The 16,342-nt window shown below is 39.4% G+C and overlaps 1 protein-coding gene across 1 annotated transcript in view; it reads right to left on the bottom strand.

Moving 5' to 3' along the window:
• Window positions 1-16,342, bottom strand: part of cpeb3 (cytoplasmic polyadenylation element binding protein 3) — a 95,622-nt gene that overhangs the window by 56,862 nt on the left and 22,418 nt on the right. Inside the window, exon 3 of the mRNA XM_055646627.1 lies at window positions 6,742-6,801. Within this exon, the coding sequence (XP_055502602.1) occupies window positions 6,742-6,801 (60 nt within the window). The remainder of the gene's footprint in view (window positions 1-6,741; window positions 6,802-16,342) is intronic.

Genomic DNA, 16,342 nt, shown 5'->3' with positions numbered 1-16,342 from the left:
CACTGGATGCATTCAAAAGAGCATTAGATAGAGCTCTTAGGGCTAGCGGAATCAAGGGGTATGGGGAGAAAGCATGAATGGGGTACTGATTTGGATGATCAGCCATAATCCCATGGAATGATGGTGCTGGCTCGAAGGGCCGAATGGCCCACTCGTGCACCTATTGTCTATGTATCTATATATTTATGTATTTTGTGTCTATCCTAAACTAACACATGCTTGCAACTCATTGCTACATTAAATACTATAGAAGATGGTTCTCACAACACAATGGATCTCAGGACACGTGTTATAATAAATCAATACCAATGCAATTGTTACAGGCTTCTATAAAATGAGTCAACTCCCACATTCGAAGACAGTCACGGTGACACAACAGGACAACAATATTACAAAGGTTATAAATTGTATTTTATCTTAATAAAATTTGTCATCCTCTTCCGCAGAAATGTCAAACTACATAAAGAAATGACATTTTATTCAAGGTTGTAACAGAAGGAGAAAACTAAGCAAGTGGACAAACAACAACTAAACGCAAGAAACTAAGTTCAGGTCAGATGGTAAAGGCAGGCATGAATAACAGAACCATTGATAACCGCAATGTAAGGATCAAGATGCTCACTTAGTTTGACTGTGTCGAAGAAATTCAGTCATTCTAAAGACGAGAACAGCAGAAAACTTCAAACATACAAATGAAGTGAAAACTGAGTGAATACTCAAGAAAGCAAAAGGTTTAAAAGGCACGCCAAATGGTTATGTGGGACGTGAAATATTCACCCACCCAGAAGCTAAATATCCAAGATTCTGTATTAAAGACAGAAAGAGAAAAACATTTTTTTGTTTCTGTTTTAACATGTAGGTAGAATGCAAAACCAGAGACCCAGAAGCAATACACAGATGCTGCTTGATCCGCTGAGTTCCTCCAGCACTTTGCGTCTTGCTTGATTCAAGCATCTGCAGTTCCATGTGTCACCGGGGACCCAAATATTGACCTTAAAGTTATTGATGACTGCACAATTCACAATGGTTTCCATATTATCTTGAGTAAATCAGCTCAGATAGAGCCACAATACAAATTGAATCAACTAAGTCGCCAGTATCTCAAGAATAGTTTGTTAGTCTATGGTCTAATTTACCATTAAAAACAAAATCATTGTTCCTGAATTAAAACATCATGATTGGCAATTGTCTTTCACGGGATTTAAACAGAATTTAAAGCAATAATCTAATTTAAGGCATTGCTCACTATTGTTATGGACTATAAAATTGAGCTTTATTTTTAAGCACAAAAGTCACATTTCGATAGAGATATGGTATCTAGTAAATGAAATATGCCAATATGACTGGATCCAGTCTATGCTCAAACTATAACATAACTGAAGTAGTGCACAAGCAAAATAGTACATGTTGAGTCATAGCAACAAGATTTTATGACAGAGAGTAGGATCCAAATTATGTGTACTCATTTGCTGCACAGTCTGATTTTCTACAATTTAGTAATGTTTCTTGAAAGTCAGGAATATATCTGTATGCTAAAATAGGAACATGCCCATATTGCTCTAAGTCCAATTACTACACATGACTAATTAATAAATCATTGTCAAATTGATGATGCCAATCAATGTGTTTGCCTTACACTGTTTCCCCTTTTATTGAGCAATATGGAGCTTAACAAAATCAAAAGATGGTTTGGATACAGGTTTCATGTCAAAGGACGCTCAATCGATGGTTCAAGCAGTCCCATGAAGGATCCAATTCTGGTAGTACAAGTTCTGATTTCAAACCCAAGCTTGCAAGTATAGTCTGACTCCTGTATTTGGGAAGGAAATTACATTGAAATTGTTTTGAAGTGAAATAAGCCACATGCGATGGTTATGTTCAACTGTTTAAGAATGAACTGCAGCTGCTGGAAAAATCGAAGGTAGACAAAAATGCTGGAGGAACTCAGCGGGTGAGGCAGCATTTATGGAGAGAAGGAACAGGTGACGTTTCGGGTCGAGACCTTTCTTCAGGCTTGTTTGGCTCCTTTATCCGTTAAGTTAATGAATCACAATGTCTGAAATAGGTTTTAAATTTCCAAGTCTGTAAATATCTTCAGCAGTAATCAACACATTTTGGAGAAAAGTTAAAAGACTATATTCTGAAATGGACTGACAACTTGAATTGCAATAAAGTACATCATAGAATAATATTTAAAGAAACATGCACAATCAACCAGGGAGATGGTTACTAGGAGGACTCAATGCTATGAATTACTGTTAATGTTAAGAAGATCCTTGGGGTAAACAGAGTAATTTAAAAAGACAAGAGCCATCAGGCCAAGATGGACTAAGATACAACTACCAATTGGAGAGTGAAGACACCATGGGGAGAATGGCATAATGAGTCAGGAATTTACGACTGGTTTCAAGCCTCTGGCCAAATGGGAAAACAAACCACAGGGCTCATCATGGAATAAGCATATTCTCTGGGAAATATTGCTTTTCCAAAGAAAAGTTTAGTAATTCCCAGACTTCAAGGAATATAATTTGAACTATCAGTGGAAGTAGTACTAATTTCTGAAGAAGCAGTCTTGACCCTAAACATCACCCATTCATTCTATCCAGAGATGCTGCCTGTAAGGGGCTGTCCCACTGCGGCAACCTAATTGGTGAGTTTAGAAGAGTATAGGAGAGTTTGAAAAAAATGTCATGTTGAAGACCTCCTTCGACTATGTTGAAGTCTAGCTTCGGGAAAATTTGACACCGAATAGTGGAGAGTGAAGACGATCTCCTTCGACCTCGTTAAAGACTCCCTTCGACTATGATGAAGACTACCTACAACTGCCTTCGATTACCTTCAATTACCTTCGACTACCCTTGATTACCTATGAATGACATGCCGACCTACTACAACCTACCTCGACTAAACTTACGAGTAAAAAAAGTATCGATTTTTTCCATGGCGACCTTTTTTTTACTCGCGGGCATTTTTCTACATGTTGAAAAATACGCTGTGACCTAGCTGAGGCCTCGAGTGTGCGGGGCCCACTCTCGAGCATGAAGGAGAGTTACAAAGACCTCCTAGGACCTCGTGTCAACCATGCTGCAAGTATGAGTCTAGGGCAAACTCGCCAGAACTCGCGGATTAGGTCACCGCAGTGGGACAGGCCCTTTAGTTACTCCAGCATTTTGTGTCTACCTTCAGTGTAGATCAGTAACTGCAGTTCCTTCCTACACATATTACTATTTTACCATTTCTCATCACTCACAGATAAACAAGATGGACTGAAAACGTTCCCTTCTTCTACAAAATACATACTTTGTCTGAATTGTCATGATTACCGTCGCAAATTGTCCAAGAAAACAAAAATTCTGTCAAGTCTCATCTCTGTGGAACAAAGAGGCCTACAGCTTCCTTTACTGAACAATTCTTTCACCAATAAAGGGCAGAACCCCAATTAAACACTGCAGGTGATTAGTTTTCTTTTTGAGCAATTGCAGTCAACTTAATGTTCATTTGAAGTGAAAGATGATAAGTCCCAGTACATTAGAGGAAATTAATTTCTATCACAAAGAAGTGGAATACAAGTCCAAATACAATCCCTTGGGACACACCAGAAATTGCTAGTTGCATTTTTAATTTAAGTTCCTCAGCGGGTTTCTAATCATTCTTTCAAGAGATTCTTCTGAAGGTAATAGAATTCTAGTGTAGGCTAGAGTGAGAGATTGAAATTTTAAACCAGGCAAAAGCAAGAAAACAATCTGATGTCAAAATAATTATATTTTCCCCGAAGTAATTTGAAAGAACAATTATATTTTCAGGAAAAGCAGAAGAATTAAGATGCAAGTAGCCCAGGAACAGTGTTCATTGGGGTATTCAGTCATTCCAGAGATCACAGCAAGAAAGTAGAATGCAATGAATTAGGCCGGAATAGAGAAGGGATTGCCCTTACTCCATCAGAGCCGGAAGTACAAATCATCGAAAATATAAAGCATTCCAAAAAGATGATGAGAGATTCTTTCCGCCGAATCTCAAATATAAGCTCAAGATAAAGTGATGAGAGGAAATTTCTTCAGGGAATTGTGAAGCTTTGGAATTCTCCAAAAGGACTCATTATATTCAGGGAGAAAAAAACATCATTGGACTTAAAATAACTCATGCAATGAAGGAAAACAGAACTGGAAAACGGACAGGAGGCACAAAACTAGATATTATCTTATTGAATGGTGCAACAAACTGGAGGGATATTGCAGCTTCCTCTTGCCCCAATACCCTCATGGTGTCAGATGGTTTCTGCTGCAAGCAAATCCAAACCCAAAACTGCATTAGTTGGGGGATATGTATAACAGATATCAATCAGAATTTACGTGGGCCCTGGTTACCTCTCAGACTTTTGTGGAATAAAAGCTTGTTAAATAGGGCTGTTACAACGATTCTTGCACCACAGATTAATCACAATTCCAGCCTGATGGTGTAGACACCAAGATGGGTATTTCTCTAATGACAGACTGCATTAGCTAGCATATTAAATAATTTTAGCAACCATTGCTCTGTTGCAGTTTCCTCCAAAATAATAAGAACCATAAGAGATAATACACAGGGGCTCCAACAGCACTGTCAGAGAGGGCAGAGACACGTCCAGTGCTGCTTTGATGAAGTGATAAAAATGATTACATTTTAACAGTGTCATCATGGGACAGTAAATGACAAATGATTTCTTATGCTTAAAACATTAATGTAAGCTCTTATTATTATAGCACTTTTGCATAGCCTTTATGTATGTATTAATACATTTCCACCAATTAGTTATGAAAAAGTATATAGTGAAAAAGTTTTCTTAAAGTACACACCCACACAAAGACCACTGCAAGAACATGAGCATAATATCCAAGTTATTTTCCTCAACCCTCTTCCCCCAACTATTATCCTTGATTTGGACGACAAGCTACGTGTTTACATATCTATATCATTAAAAGTCTCATCTTGACCACTTCCTGTCTGCGCTGTATATTGATTTTAGAAAAAATGCTACCATATATCGCTATGATTTTTGGCCATCATACTCAGTCCCCCTCCGCTGAGCAGGCCCCGAGGATTTTTCCCGTCGATGAAAAATAAAAAAGTTAGGGGTGTTTAAAAAAACTTGAGATCCTCGCACCTGTCAATCACCATGATTAAGGTAACGCCCCTTTCGGGGGTGGGGGGGTGGGGGGGCGGACTATAAAACCCCGGATGGCTGGACGTGACTCGGTCGCTCTGCAAGATCGCGAGGGAGAGGCCATGAATCTCATTCTAAGCTATGAATGAACTGAACTGTGAATCTGCAATGTACGTGCAATAAATGATTTGTTAGCCCTTAGTGACAATGCCATGAGTTGTTTGGCCTGCTGCCCTGCCTGTGCTAGAAACTGCAATACTTTATTACGTCCGACTGTGTTTGGAAGGAATAAATGCTTTATTAGGTCCGACTGTGTTTGGTTCAAAAGTCCTGTTCATTTCGTGATTTCCGCTTAGTGGACAGGCCGCGCTGATTGCTTGATTTACGGTGAGCGCAGAGGTTGCTCTGATTGCGTAATTTCCAGTAAGTGCAGAGGTCACGCTGATTGAGGAAGTGCCGCTGATTGCGGAAGCCCCAAAGTGGAGAGGCCGCGCTCAGCCGTGAGAGTATTCAAGAAAGTTTACTGCCATTTATTCTTATTAATGTTTAGTGTTTTCTGAGTCATTCGTAACTGTCACTGTATGTCATGTTGTTACTTGCGGGCAGAGCACCAAGGCAAATTCCTTGTATGTGAATACTTGGCCAATAAACTTACTTACTTATATATATGGTGTGTGAGTCTGTGAGTGTGTGTGTGTGTGTGTGCGCGCATGTGTGTGCATGTACGTGAGTGTCTATGTGAGTGTGTGTGGATATGTGTGTGTGAGTGTGAGTGCGTGTGTGTGAGTGGGAGTGTGAGTGGGAGTGTGAGAGAGTGTGAGAGAGTGTGAGAGAGTGTGAGAGAGTGTGAGTGGTCTCAGTGACTGAGCTGCCAGCCCAAGAATTCATTCGGCCCACAATGTCCATACTAGCCCTCTGGAAACCAGTCCCTTTGGCCCACAACACCATGCTTGCGCTCCAGAGAGCCCCCCCCCCCCCCCCCCCCCCCCCCCCCCCCCCCCCCCCCCCCCACTGGCCAGCAATATTGGAATTGATGGAGAGGTGGGACATTGCGTTGGGGACCAGTCCTCCCGTGTGAAGCTGGGACCCAATGGGTCCCACTTAGCCTAGTTGCTATTAAAGGGAAATACTTGTGCAGAAAAAAATACAACAGCTACTAATCAAGAAAACTAATGTCATAAATTAAATGCTGTACACAGTATCTCACTGATTTCAGAATCACCCAGTAACAAAAAATTAAAAAGATCTAATGTTTTTTTTTTCAAATCTGTAATTGCTGTACAAAATTGTTCAACTAAAATGGACTGTACACACAATACAGAGGCATTACATTTATTCCTTGCCAAAATTAACAACATGGGTAATTTAGTGTTAGACGGGCTTAATTTATCATCATACGTTATGATACAATATGTCCAAAGTAAAATGGATCTGTGGATTAATTATTGCAAAATATACCTTTGCTTACAATAAATCAGAACTCTCAGTGCCAAGAGGTTTGCTTCCTTTAACAATTATATTATTCAAAGCCTTCTGAATAAAGATAAATGCTCCACATTCCCACAACATAAGAAATTACCACATGAAAGAATAATACTTACTGTTATTTAATGCCACAAGATTATCTGTACCAGGGTGCGGAAAATTAAGGCCCAAGCGTCCTGTAAAATAAAAATAGGTACTTCAATTTCTTCTTTTTAAGCAATTAAAAGATGTTATTTCAAGGTTAAGCAATGTCAGTTATCCTGATGGCATTCAATCAAATTCACATTTAACTAAAAACTGATAGTTAATGTTAATTCAGAGACAAAGATGATTCGTTCCCTCATTACATCAATATCACAAACCAAAAATCTGCACAAAAAAGAAAAAATGCTTGGAAAAAACTTTAGTCCCATATTAAATACATAGTTAGGTGGTAACGAGAGATATTACTGCATCTCAACATTGATAGGATAACATGTTTAGATAAGTCCCATCTTCGCTTGACTTACTATACAAAATATTGATTTATCATTTTCTAGTCTTTTCATTTTAATTGCAAAAAATACAAACTCAAAATTAAAGATGTTTCCAGCAATTAAACAGCCAAAAATAACATTGAAAACGCACAAACAAAAAATATTACTACATTTATCAATGTCTGATTTACAAAATGATCCGTTCGAAGTCTATAGGCAAAGCAAGATGGAAAGATCTCCAAATGAAAATGTATTTGTTCTGATTTTGTTAACAACTGTGAAGGAATGACCTTCAACTCCAATCTAAATAAAAACTTTCCACAAAGTTTTATTGGGCTCTACAGATCAAACCTCCATTTCAATGTCAGTCTGGATTCAAAGCCTCCAATTTGGGGATTTGTGGGGAATTGGGTATAGAGCAGCCAGATTCATCTGGCAATTATACTAAAGAATTCATAGGGTCAACCTGAAAATAAAGACAAAATCATTTCAACATGATTTACATCCCATTAAGAAAGTTTGATTAAAAATGGGACAACAGAACAGTATTGAGGGGGGACTTTAAATATCAAAAAAAAAGTATTACATATTATCTGTAGTTTATAAAACATTATCTAAAGGGATGAGACCACACACACACACGCACATTAGGTTTGCAGGGCAGATGCACTTGTTCAGCAGTGGATGCAAATTAATATGCCTGCAAATGCTTAAATTGATCAAGACAACCATGTCCATGTTTTTTTTTGTAGAAAGAAAATAGTAGATAATTGGTTTAAGTTCACAATAAATGGATGATTTCTATTCTGGTAATACAGAGAGTAACATCTGAACTTTGGTCTGCACTAATGTAGATATCAGACAATGTTCTAGGTACACTCTGGGACAGCAAGTATCATTTATAATTAAACTTTAGATTACTAAACTAAACATGTTCCTTGTTCTGCAACAGGAATGAGAGAATATTAAGAACTGTATTGATATATCTTCTTTCAGTAAATGTGGCCAGCATTTGATAGCTCCACTGCCCATGTGCAAACTAGTCAGGACAAAATGTGCTTGAACACTGAAGGAGGTAGACAAAATGTATTGTATTTAATAGACAGCCTGTTCTTGGTCCTCCAAAATATTCCAAATGGAATTTAAACTGGAGGTGGTGGAGGGAGGACTTAAGCCAAAAGGGTTATTGGGAAGAAAGAGCTACTTTAAATTTAGTTGCATTTGGTTGGGTAACTATAGTAGGGTGGAGATTATTCCGTGCTTTAATTGTGCGGGGGAAGAACGAATTGCTGTACACATCTGTCTTTGTAGCTGGGATCACAAATTGGATCGAATGCCCTCGTCTGCTCCTAATTGGTTTGGGTTGATTTATTCTGGTAAATCATTTGGAGTGTGGTGTAAAAATGTGTACCATGAGTGAAATGGTAAAATTAGTTATTGTTATTTTGTGTGAAATGCTCATAAACAAAGGGTTATTTGCTATACTTTCAAAGTTATAAATTGGCATTCACAATTTTTTTTTAAACTGTGGCTATCAAAAGCAATCCAGAATCATGCATTTAATAAAAATAGTAAAGATGGAATGCTCAACAGGTCAGGGAGCATCTGTGGAAAGACTCATTTATCTCCTCCCGTCTTGATTACTGCAACTCCCTTTACACTGGCATCAGCCAATCATCCCTGTCCCGCCTGCAATTGGTCCAAAACGCCGCAGCGAGACTCCTGACGGGCACCCGTAAAAGGGACCACACCACCCTGATTCTGGCCTCTCTCCACTGGCTCCCAGTGCGGTTCAGAATCAATTTCAAGCTCCTTTTTGTTTACAAAGCCCTTAACGGGCTCACCCCCACCTACATCAAAAATCTGCTTTCCCACCACACCACCTCCAGTTCCCTCAGATCTGCCGACTTGGGGTTACTGACCATCCCACGGTCCAGGCATAAGCTCAGGGGCAACCGCGCTTTTGCGGTTGCAGCACCTAGACTATGGAACAGCACCCCCTCGTCCCATCAGAACTGCCCCCTCCATTAACTCTTTTAAGTCGAGACTTAAAACTTATTTCTACTCTCAAACCTTTCTCGAGGTCCTCTGAGGGTGCGCTGTATGTATTTATGTATGTATTGTTAGATCTACGTGCCACTGTTTGTAGCAAGTTAGTACCTGATGTAAAGCACTGATGTAAAGCACTTTCGTCAACGAGAGTTGTTTTTAAATGTGCTATAGAAATAAAATTGACTTGACTTGATATCAACATTTCAGATCAATGAACCATGATCACATCCTGGAAGAGTGAAAACCAAACTTTTTTTTCCCCTCATTTCTGATGAAGGATGAAACGTTAACCCTGTTTCTGTTTCTACAGATGCCAACCAGCCCAGAGGTTCACCATCATTTGCTGGTTTTATTTCAGATTTGTAACATCTGCAAGATTTATTTTACATTTCCAGGCCATTTCTTTGCAGTATTCTATCAGAGATACAACTAGAACTAAAAATCTGTGCGAATATTTTGGATGTCTTTCCAAACACAAAAATCCTTCCAACAAACAAGATTTGAACTTTTTGCTGTGCATTTCAGCTTCTGTCCATAATTCATCTTGGATAATATCCAAGGAAATGGAGGGGCTTCATACGATACTTCGAATTATAGTGTGCAGAAGAATGTGGCAGGTGTGCCATGTGGTTGCCTGTATACGTTGCCATAATTGCAGCCAATGCTATTCCAATCACAGTACATTAAAGATTATCCCTTTTAGTCCACAGCAGCACAATAATATGTTGTGCAAATGTATAATTTGAAATTAATGATCAACTGATGTTACACAATAGGGAACAAAGGCCAATTTTACAGCGTATTTATGCCAACAAGATATTTGACATTTATTTGAACTACAGAAACACTATGTTATTAATATAAAAAACTGATATAAATAAATGATTTCCTGACTTTATTCATTTTGATTTGCAAATAAACTGTCCCATGTAATCTCCCAATTTAAGGGTTTTATCAATAATGGTATTATTTGCCAATCACCCCCCCAAAAAATTGGAATTCAGATATAAAGATACAATTTATTCAATGGCATTTATTCAATTGCATAATTTAAAAAATATATATAGAGGAATAGAGGCCAAAAACAATGATACGGGACTCCACCCTTTGAAAATATTCAGGTTGAATATTTTCCATTTAAGGCTGGCCTACAAACTTTGATGATTTTCATTTTCACATCTTTGTTTAATGTTTGCGCACTGTATGCACTAACTCTTGAATACAGCCACTTTCAATCAGCTAATACAAAGTGACTTGAACAACCTTGATAGGAATAGAATTGCTCTGTCAAGTGTGCCAAATTAAAAACTAGTTCAGGCAATACAAGAATAACATACAAAAATTCTGACAGAATGCCAACCTAAAATCTATGGCAACTTGTCGATGGTTTTGGGATGCTGATATTCTGTTTAGGGAAAAAACAAATCTGCATACCAAAATTATAGACAACAACTGTCATTAGCTAAAGCATCCACCCTCTATTTTGTATGCAGTGAGTATTTGAAATATGGGAATGGGAACTACTTGGTCAACTTGCATTGGTTTCATCATACACAGAACCGCTTGCATTTCCAATTTTGTCTAAAGCATTACAGTTTGCACCCAAACTATAATGTTACACCCGAACTCAGCAGACAAAATGGCAGACTGCTTTAATACCTTTGCAAAAGTCTCCTTCTTCTCAACATCATTTTAGAACAAAATGACATCCAAGATGCCCAAGTTATGCTGGTTTATGTTCAATTCAAATATCTTCAAAGGGAGAGTCCATTAAATTGATACATTATCAGATTCAGATTCAGATTCAATTTTAATTGTCATTGTCAGTGTACAGTACAGAGACAACGAAATGCATTTAGCATCTCCCTTGAAAAGCGACATAGCAAACGATTTGAATAAAAATAAATAATAAGTGTCCGGGGGGGTGGGGGGGTGATGATTGGCAGTCACCGAGGTACGTTGTTTAGTAGAGTGACAGCCGCCGGAAAGAAGCTGTTCCTCGACCTGCTGGTTCGGCAACGGAGAGACCTGTAGCGCCTCCCGGATGGTAGGAGGGTAAACAGTCCATGGTTGGGGTGAGAGCAGTCCTTGGCGATGCTGAGTGCCCTCCGCAGACAGCGCTTGCTTTGGACCGACTCAATGGAGGGGAGCGTGGAACCGGTGATGCGTTGGGCAATTTTCACCACCCTCTGCAGTGCCTTCCGGTCGGAGACAGAGCAGTTGCCATACCATACTGTGATGCAGTTGGTAAGGATGCTCTCGATGGTGCAGCGGTAGAAGTTCACCAGGATCTGAGGAGACAGATGGACCTTCTTCAGTCTCCTCAGGAAGAAGAGACGCTGATGAGCCTTCTTGATCAGAGTAGAGGTATTGTGGGTCCAAGAGAGGTCATCGGAGATGTTGACTCCCAGGAACCTGAAGCTAGAAACACGTTCCACCTCCGTCCCGTTAATGTGGATGGGGGTGTGCGTGCCACCTCTGGACTTCCTGAAGTCTACAATGAGCTCCTTGGTCTTCTTGGAGTTAAGGGCCAGGTTGTTGTCAGCGCACCATGCTGCTAAGTGCTGGACCTCCTCCCTGTAGGCCAGCTCATCGTTGTTGCTGATGAGGCCAATCACCGTTGTATCATCTGCATACTTGATGATGGTGTTAGTACCATGTACAGGTGTGCAGTCATAGGTGAAGAGGGAGTAGAGGAGGGGGCTCAGCACACAGCCCTGAGGAACGCCGGTGTTCAGGGTGAGGGTTGAAGAGGTGTGCTTGTCTAACCTCACAGACTGGGGTCTGTTGGTTAGAAAGTCCAGTATCCAGTTGCAGAGGGAGGGGTCGATGCCCAGATTACCGAGTTTGGTGATCAGTTTTGATGGAATAATGGTGTTGAATGCTGAGCTGTAATCGATGAACAGCATTCTTACGCCAATTATGCCATTTTATTTGCAATCTCTACTCCACTTTCTGGAATGTTAACCCAATGCCTCTTCATGCTCTTTCTTTTGGTATACAACTCGACATGGCTCATTTTTATTGATTTAGCTCTCACCTATATCAGCAGTGAACCTAAATTCAAAACAGAAAACCATATAAAATAGAGATACAAGAAACTGGAGATGCTGGAATTTCGAGCAAAAAACAAACCCCTAGAGGATCTCAGCAGGTCAGGCAACATCCATGGAAGGAAGTGGTCGATCGATGGGGTTGGAAAATTTCTTCAGACCATGAAGATGGTTCCTGACCAAAAATGTCATCTGTCTCCACAGATACTGCCTGGCCTGCTGAGTTCCTCCAGCACTATGTTTTGAACTGTGTAAAATAACAATTTTCCTGATCTGCTTCCTTACATTTGCAGAAGTACATAAATCCATGAAGATTTCCGTTTAAGTTACAGAAGTGGATATTTTAAAGAATATGTACGATTTGACAACTGTAACATGGAAAGGACTTTACACATTCGTTGTAATCGGGAGAACGATATAATTACCACGGCATTATCATTGAATGACTGTTCTTGAGTTATGGTCTAGCCAAGTGCTAATCTAATGAAAAAATTAAGTTCCTTCTTTTTGACAGAAAGAATAAACTCAAAGCTCACCCTCTGGCTATCAGTTCTGTTATGAAGAAAATAGACATACTGTAGAAGAGGACCAAAAATGGCCAAAGCTTTGGAGCATCTTCCAAATCAGAAGATTGCCAGTTTAGGACTCACTCGGTAGACTTGAGCACATCATCCAGGCTGATGTCTCAGAGTAATATTGATTGGATGCCACATGGATGAAAGTTCCATGTTTAGTGTTGGTTTAGTTTAGTTTACTCGAGTCCTCTCAAGGGAGATAGAAAATGTCATGATACTATTTAGAAACTCATCACCTGGTTAATAATAATCCCTCAGCCAATACTTAACAGCACATTATAATAATTCTATTTGTGGGACCCTGCAGTATGCAAATTGTGTTTCATACTTCCCAACAATGAGTGTCCTTCAAGAGTACTTGACTTTACCGTCAGTAACAGTGAAAATGCCTTTGAATGTCCTCAAGTCAGCAAAACTGATGAGTAATTCAAATTATTTTCTTTTGACCCCAGGCAATATTTTAGCAAACGTCACAGAGGAAGAATGTTCTACAGCACAAAGGGTTTGATCAAGCCATGTAACGTTGGGGGTGAAGGGTGAATACACCACAGGCCAATCCATAATGTTGATGCTCCAAACTTGGTCAGACTGAGAGAATGTCACACCGTATCCATACAGTGAGACTATGATACGCTAATAAGACTACATATTTGAAATGAGCACTTTGCATGATAGGTGGCCACCAGAAGGGAAGGGTATTCCAGTGGGGGGTGAATCTTTAACAGATCAATGAAAACCAACAACTGAACCAACACTGGATTTCCAATGATCACCCAGAACAATGTTGGAACCACCAGAGGCTTTCTGAAGTGACCAGTATAGGAGAGATTCGACAAACATGAGAGACAGAGACAGAGAGAGAGAAAGAGAGACAGAGACAGAGACAGAGACAGAGACAGAGACAGAGACAGAGGCAGAGGCAGAGGCAGAGGCAGAGGCAGAGGCAGAGGCAGAGGCAGAGGCAGAGGCAGAGGCAGAGGCAGAGGCAGAGGCAGAGGCAGAGGCAGAGGCAGAGGCAGAGGCAGAGGCAGAGAGAGGCAGAGAGAGGCAGAGAGAGACAGAGAGAGACAGAGAGAGAGAGAGAGAGAGACAGAGAGAGACAGAGAGAGACAGAGAGACAGAGAGAGAGAGAGACAGAGAGAGAGAGAGAGAGAGAGAGAGAGAGAGAGAGACAGAGAGACAGAGAGACAGAGAGACAGAGAGACAGAGAGACAGAGAGACAGAGAGACAGAGAGACAGAGAGAGAGAGAGAGAGACAGAGAGAGAGACAGAGAGACAGAGAGACAGAGAGACAGAGAGACAGAGAGACAGAGAGAGAGAGAGAGAGAGAGAGAGAGAGAGAGAGAGAGAGAGAGAGCGTGCGCGCGCGCGCTTTGGAGAGCTACACTGTCATACTGAAAAGGAGGAAAGATGAGATGGTTCAAGGGGAGCACAAATGTTAGCAAGGACTGGTTAGGTCAAAGACCTTGATTCTTTATAGAGATTTTACGTCTAAGCTAGAAATGACGAAAGAATGCATTGAACCCAGCTGTATTTTTATATACCTTCAATTTCTTTTTATTGTTGCAAAATGCTTTGTTGCAGAAAAATTAAAAATAAAAACGCATTCCTATGTTAATTCAGTGACAATATCCTTCTAAATATTTCTTGCTGCACAAGTAATTATATGGTTTCAAGGGCAAACCTCTAACATATAGATTCACATTCTCTCATTGAAATTAATCAAAATTCCTAATCCTGTCATAAGTAGCTACTGTACATTTACGAATCCAATTTCAGAGACTAAAAGTTGGTGGTCACTTTTAATCCACTAAAATTGACACATATCTTTAATAGTACAATGGAATTAATGACAGCTCCCAAAAACAGCAATGCTTTTATACTACTACATTCAGTAATTCACACAATAAACTGCAGTGTTTAAACTGCAAACAAATTTTCAAAAGTAAACGTTATTGGGACTAGGTTTATGATAGCATACTTAAATAAAATATAGTAAATCTTGAAGAATTGAACTATTCCAGCTTTATACTTTCAATATCTTTATACTTTCAATATACTTCAATATAATTCAATATACAATATACTTTCAATATTGAGTATAGAAGCTGGGATGTAATGTTAAAATTGTACAAGGCATTGGTGAGACCAAATCTGGAGTATGGTGTACAATTTTGCTCGCCCAATTATAGGAAGGATGTCAACAAAATAGAGAGAGTACAGAGGAGATTTACTAGAATGTTGCCTGGGTTTCAACAACTAAGTTACAGAGATAGGTTGAATAAGTTAGGTCTTTATTCTCTGGAGCGCAGAAGGTTAAGGGGGGACTTGATAGAGGTCTTTAAAATGATGAGAGGGATAGACAGAGTTGATGTGGACAAGCTTTTCCCTTTGAGAATAGGGAAGATTCAAACAAGAGGACATGACTTCAGAATTAAGGGACAGAAGTTTAGGGGTAACATGAGGGGGAACCTCTTTACTCAGAGAGTGGTAGCGGTGTGGAATGAGCTTCCAGCGGAAGCGGTGGAGGCAGGTTCATTGGTATCATTTAAACATAAATTGGATAGGCATATGGATGAGAAGGGAATGGAGGGTTATGGTATGAGTGCAGGCAGGTGGGACTAAGGGAAAAAAAGTTGTTCGGCACGGACTTGTAGGGCCGAGATGGCCTGTTTCCGTGCTGTAATTGTTATATGGTTATATGGTTATATCTGATGACACTTCACTGTCATATCTTTAATATGATTTTACCTTTGGCACTGCTTAAAATGCCATTTAACTGTGTTAGCAATATTTATGCTAGTACTCTGACACTATCATTTTTAGTTTGATATGGCAACAAATTGCAGCTTGAGCAAGTAATCAATTTCATCAGTAGATTAGACAGGAGAGTTATTTGTTTGTTAACCAAGTTTTAACAACTATTAATGTACGCTTTACCAAGTTAAATTAATTATCATTTCCTGTGAACTGAATGCAAACAGCATGCCTCAAGTGAAAATTCAATGAAAATTCTAAGGCTCGTCATCTATAGTATATATAATATTTTACTTTATGTAGTTATAAATCCTTCAGACAAGAAGTTTCCTTAAATATCAATTATGGTGCGAGTTCTTCTGCAAAAATAATTGTTTTTACCTGCCACAATAACTGTACAAAAATGGTGGTCCACATCATCAAAACTTGGCAAAAAACCACTTGGAAAATAAGTGCTTGCATTTAATCATTGGCTTTCATGAACTCAGATATTTTATAGTGTAATGACGTGAAATAATGGAAAATTATTCCTGCAATCAACAACCAAGGCTTACCTATAACTAATAGGATTGTAAAAAAGATAAATGGCAAAATGCAAGCCGGAAATATTTGGAGATAAAATGATCTTATTCCAGAAATGCGATTAAAATAATCCAAGAAATACTGAAAAATAATTTTCAACTGAAAACTGAGTACCATTTGGGATCCTACTCACTCATTGGTCTACTCAAAGAGAAATTAAAGAATGAGTGTATGGAGCGGACACGCAGAAGTGAGGATGCTATTGTCGAGGGAAGGAACAAA

Source organism: Leucoraja erinacea, chromosome 15, assembly GCF_028641065.1.
Source record: "Leucoraja erinacea ecotype New England chromosome 15, Leri_hhj_1, whole genome shotgun sequence".
Taxonomy (NCBI): Eukaryota; Metazoa; Chordata; class Chondrichthyes; order Rajiformes; family Rajidae; genus Leucoraja; species Leucoraja erinaceus.
This window is presented reverse-complemented; position numbering and strand designations above follow the sequence as displayed.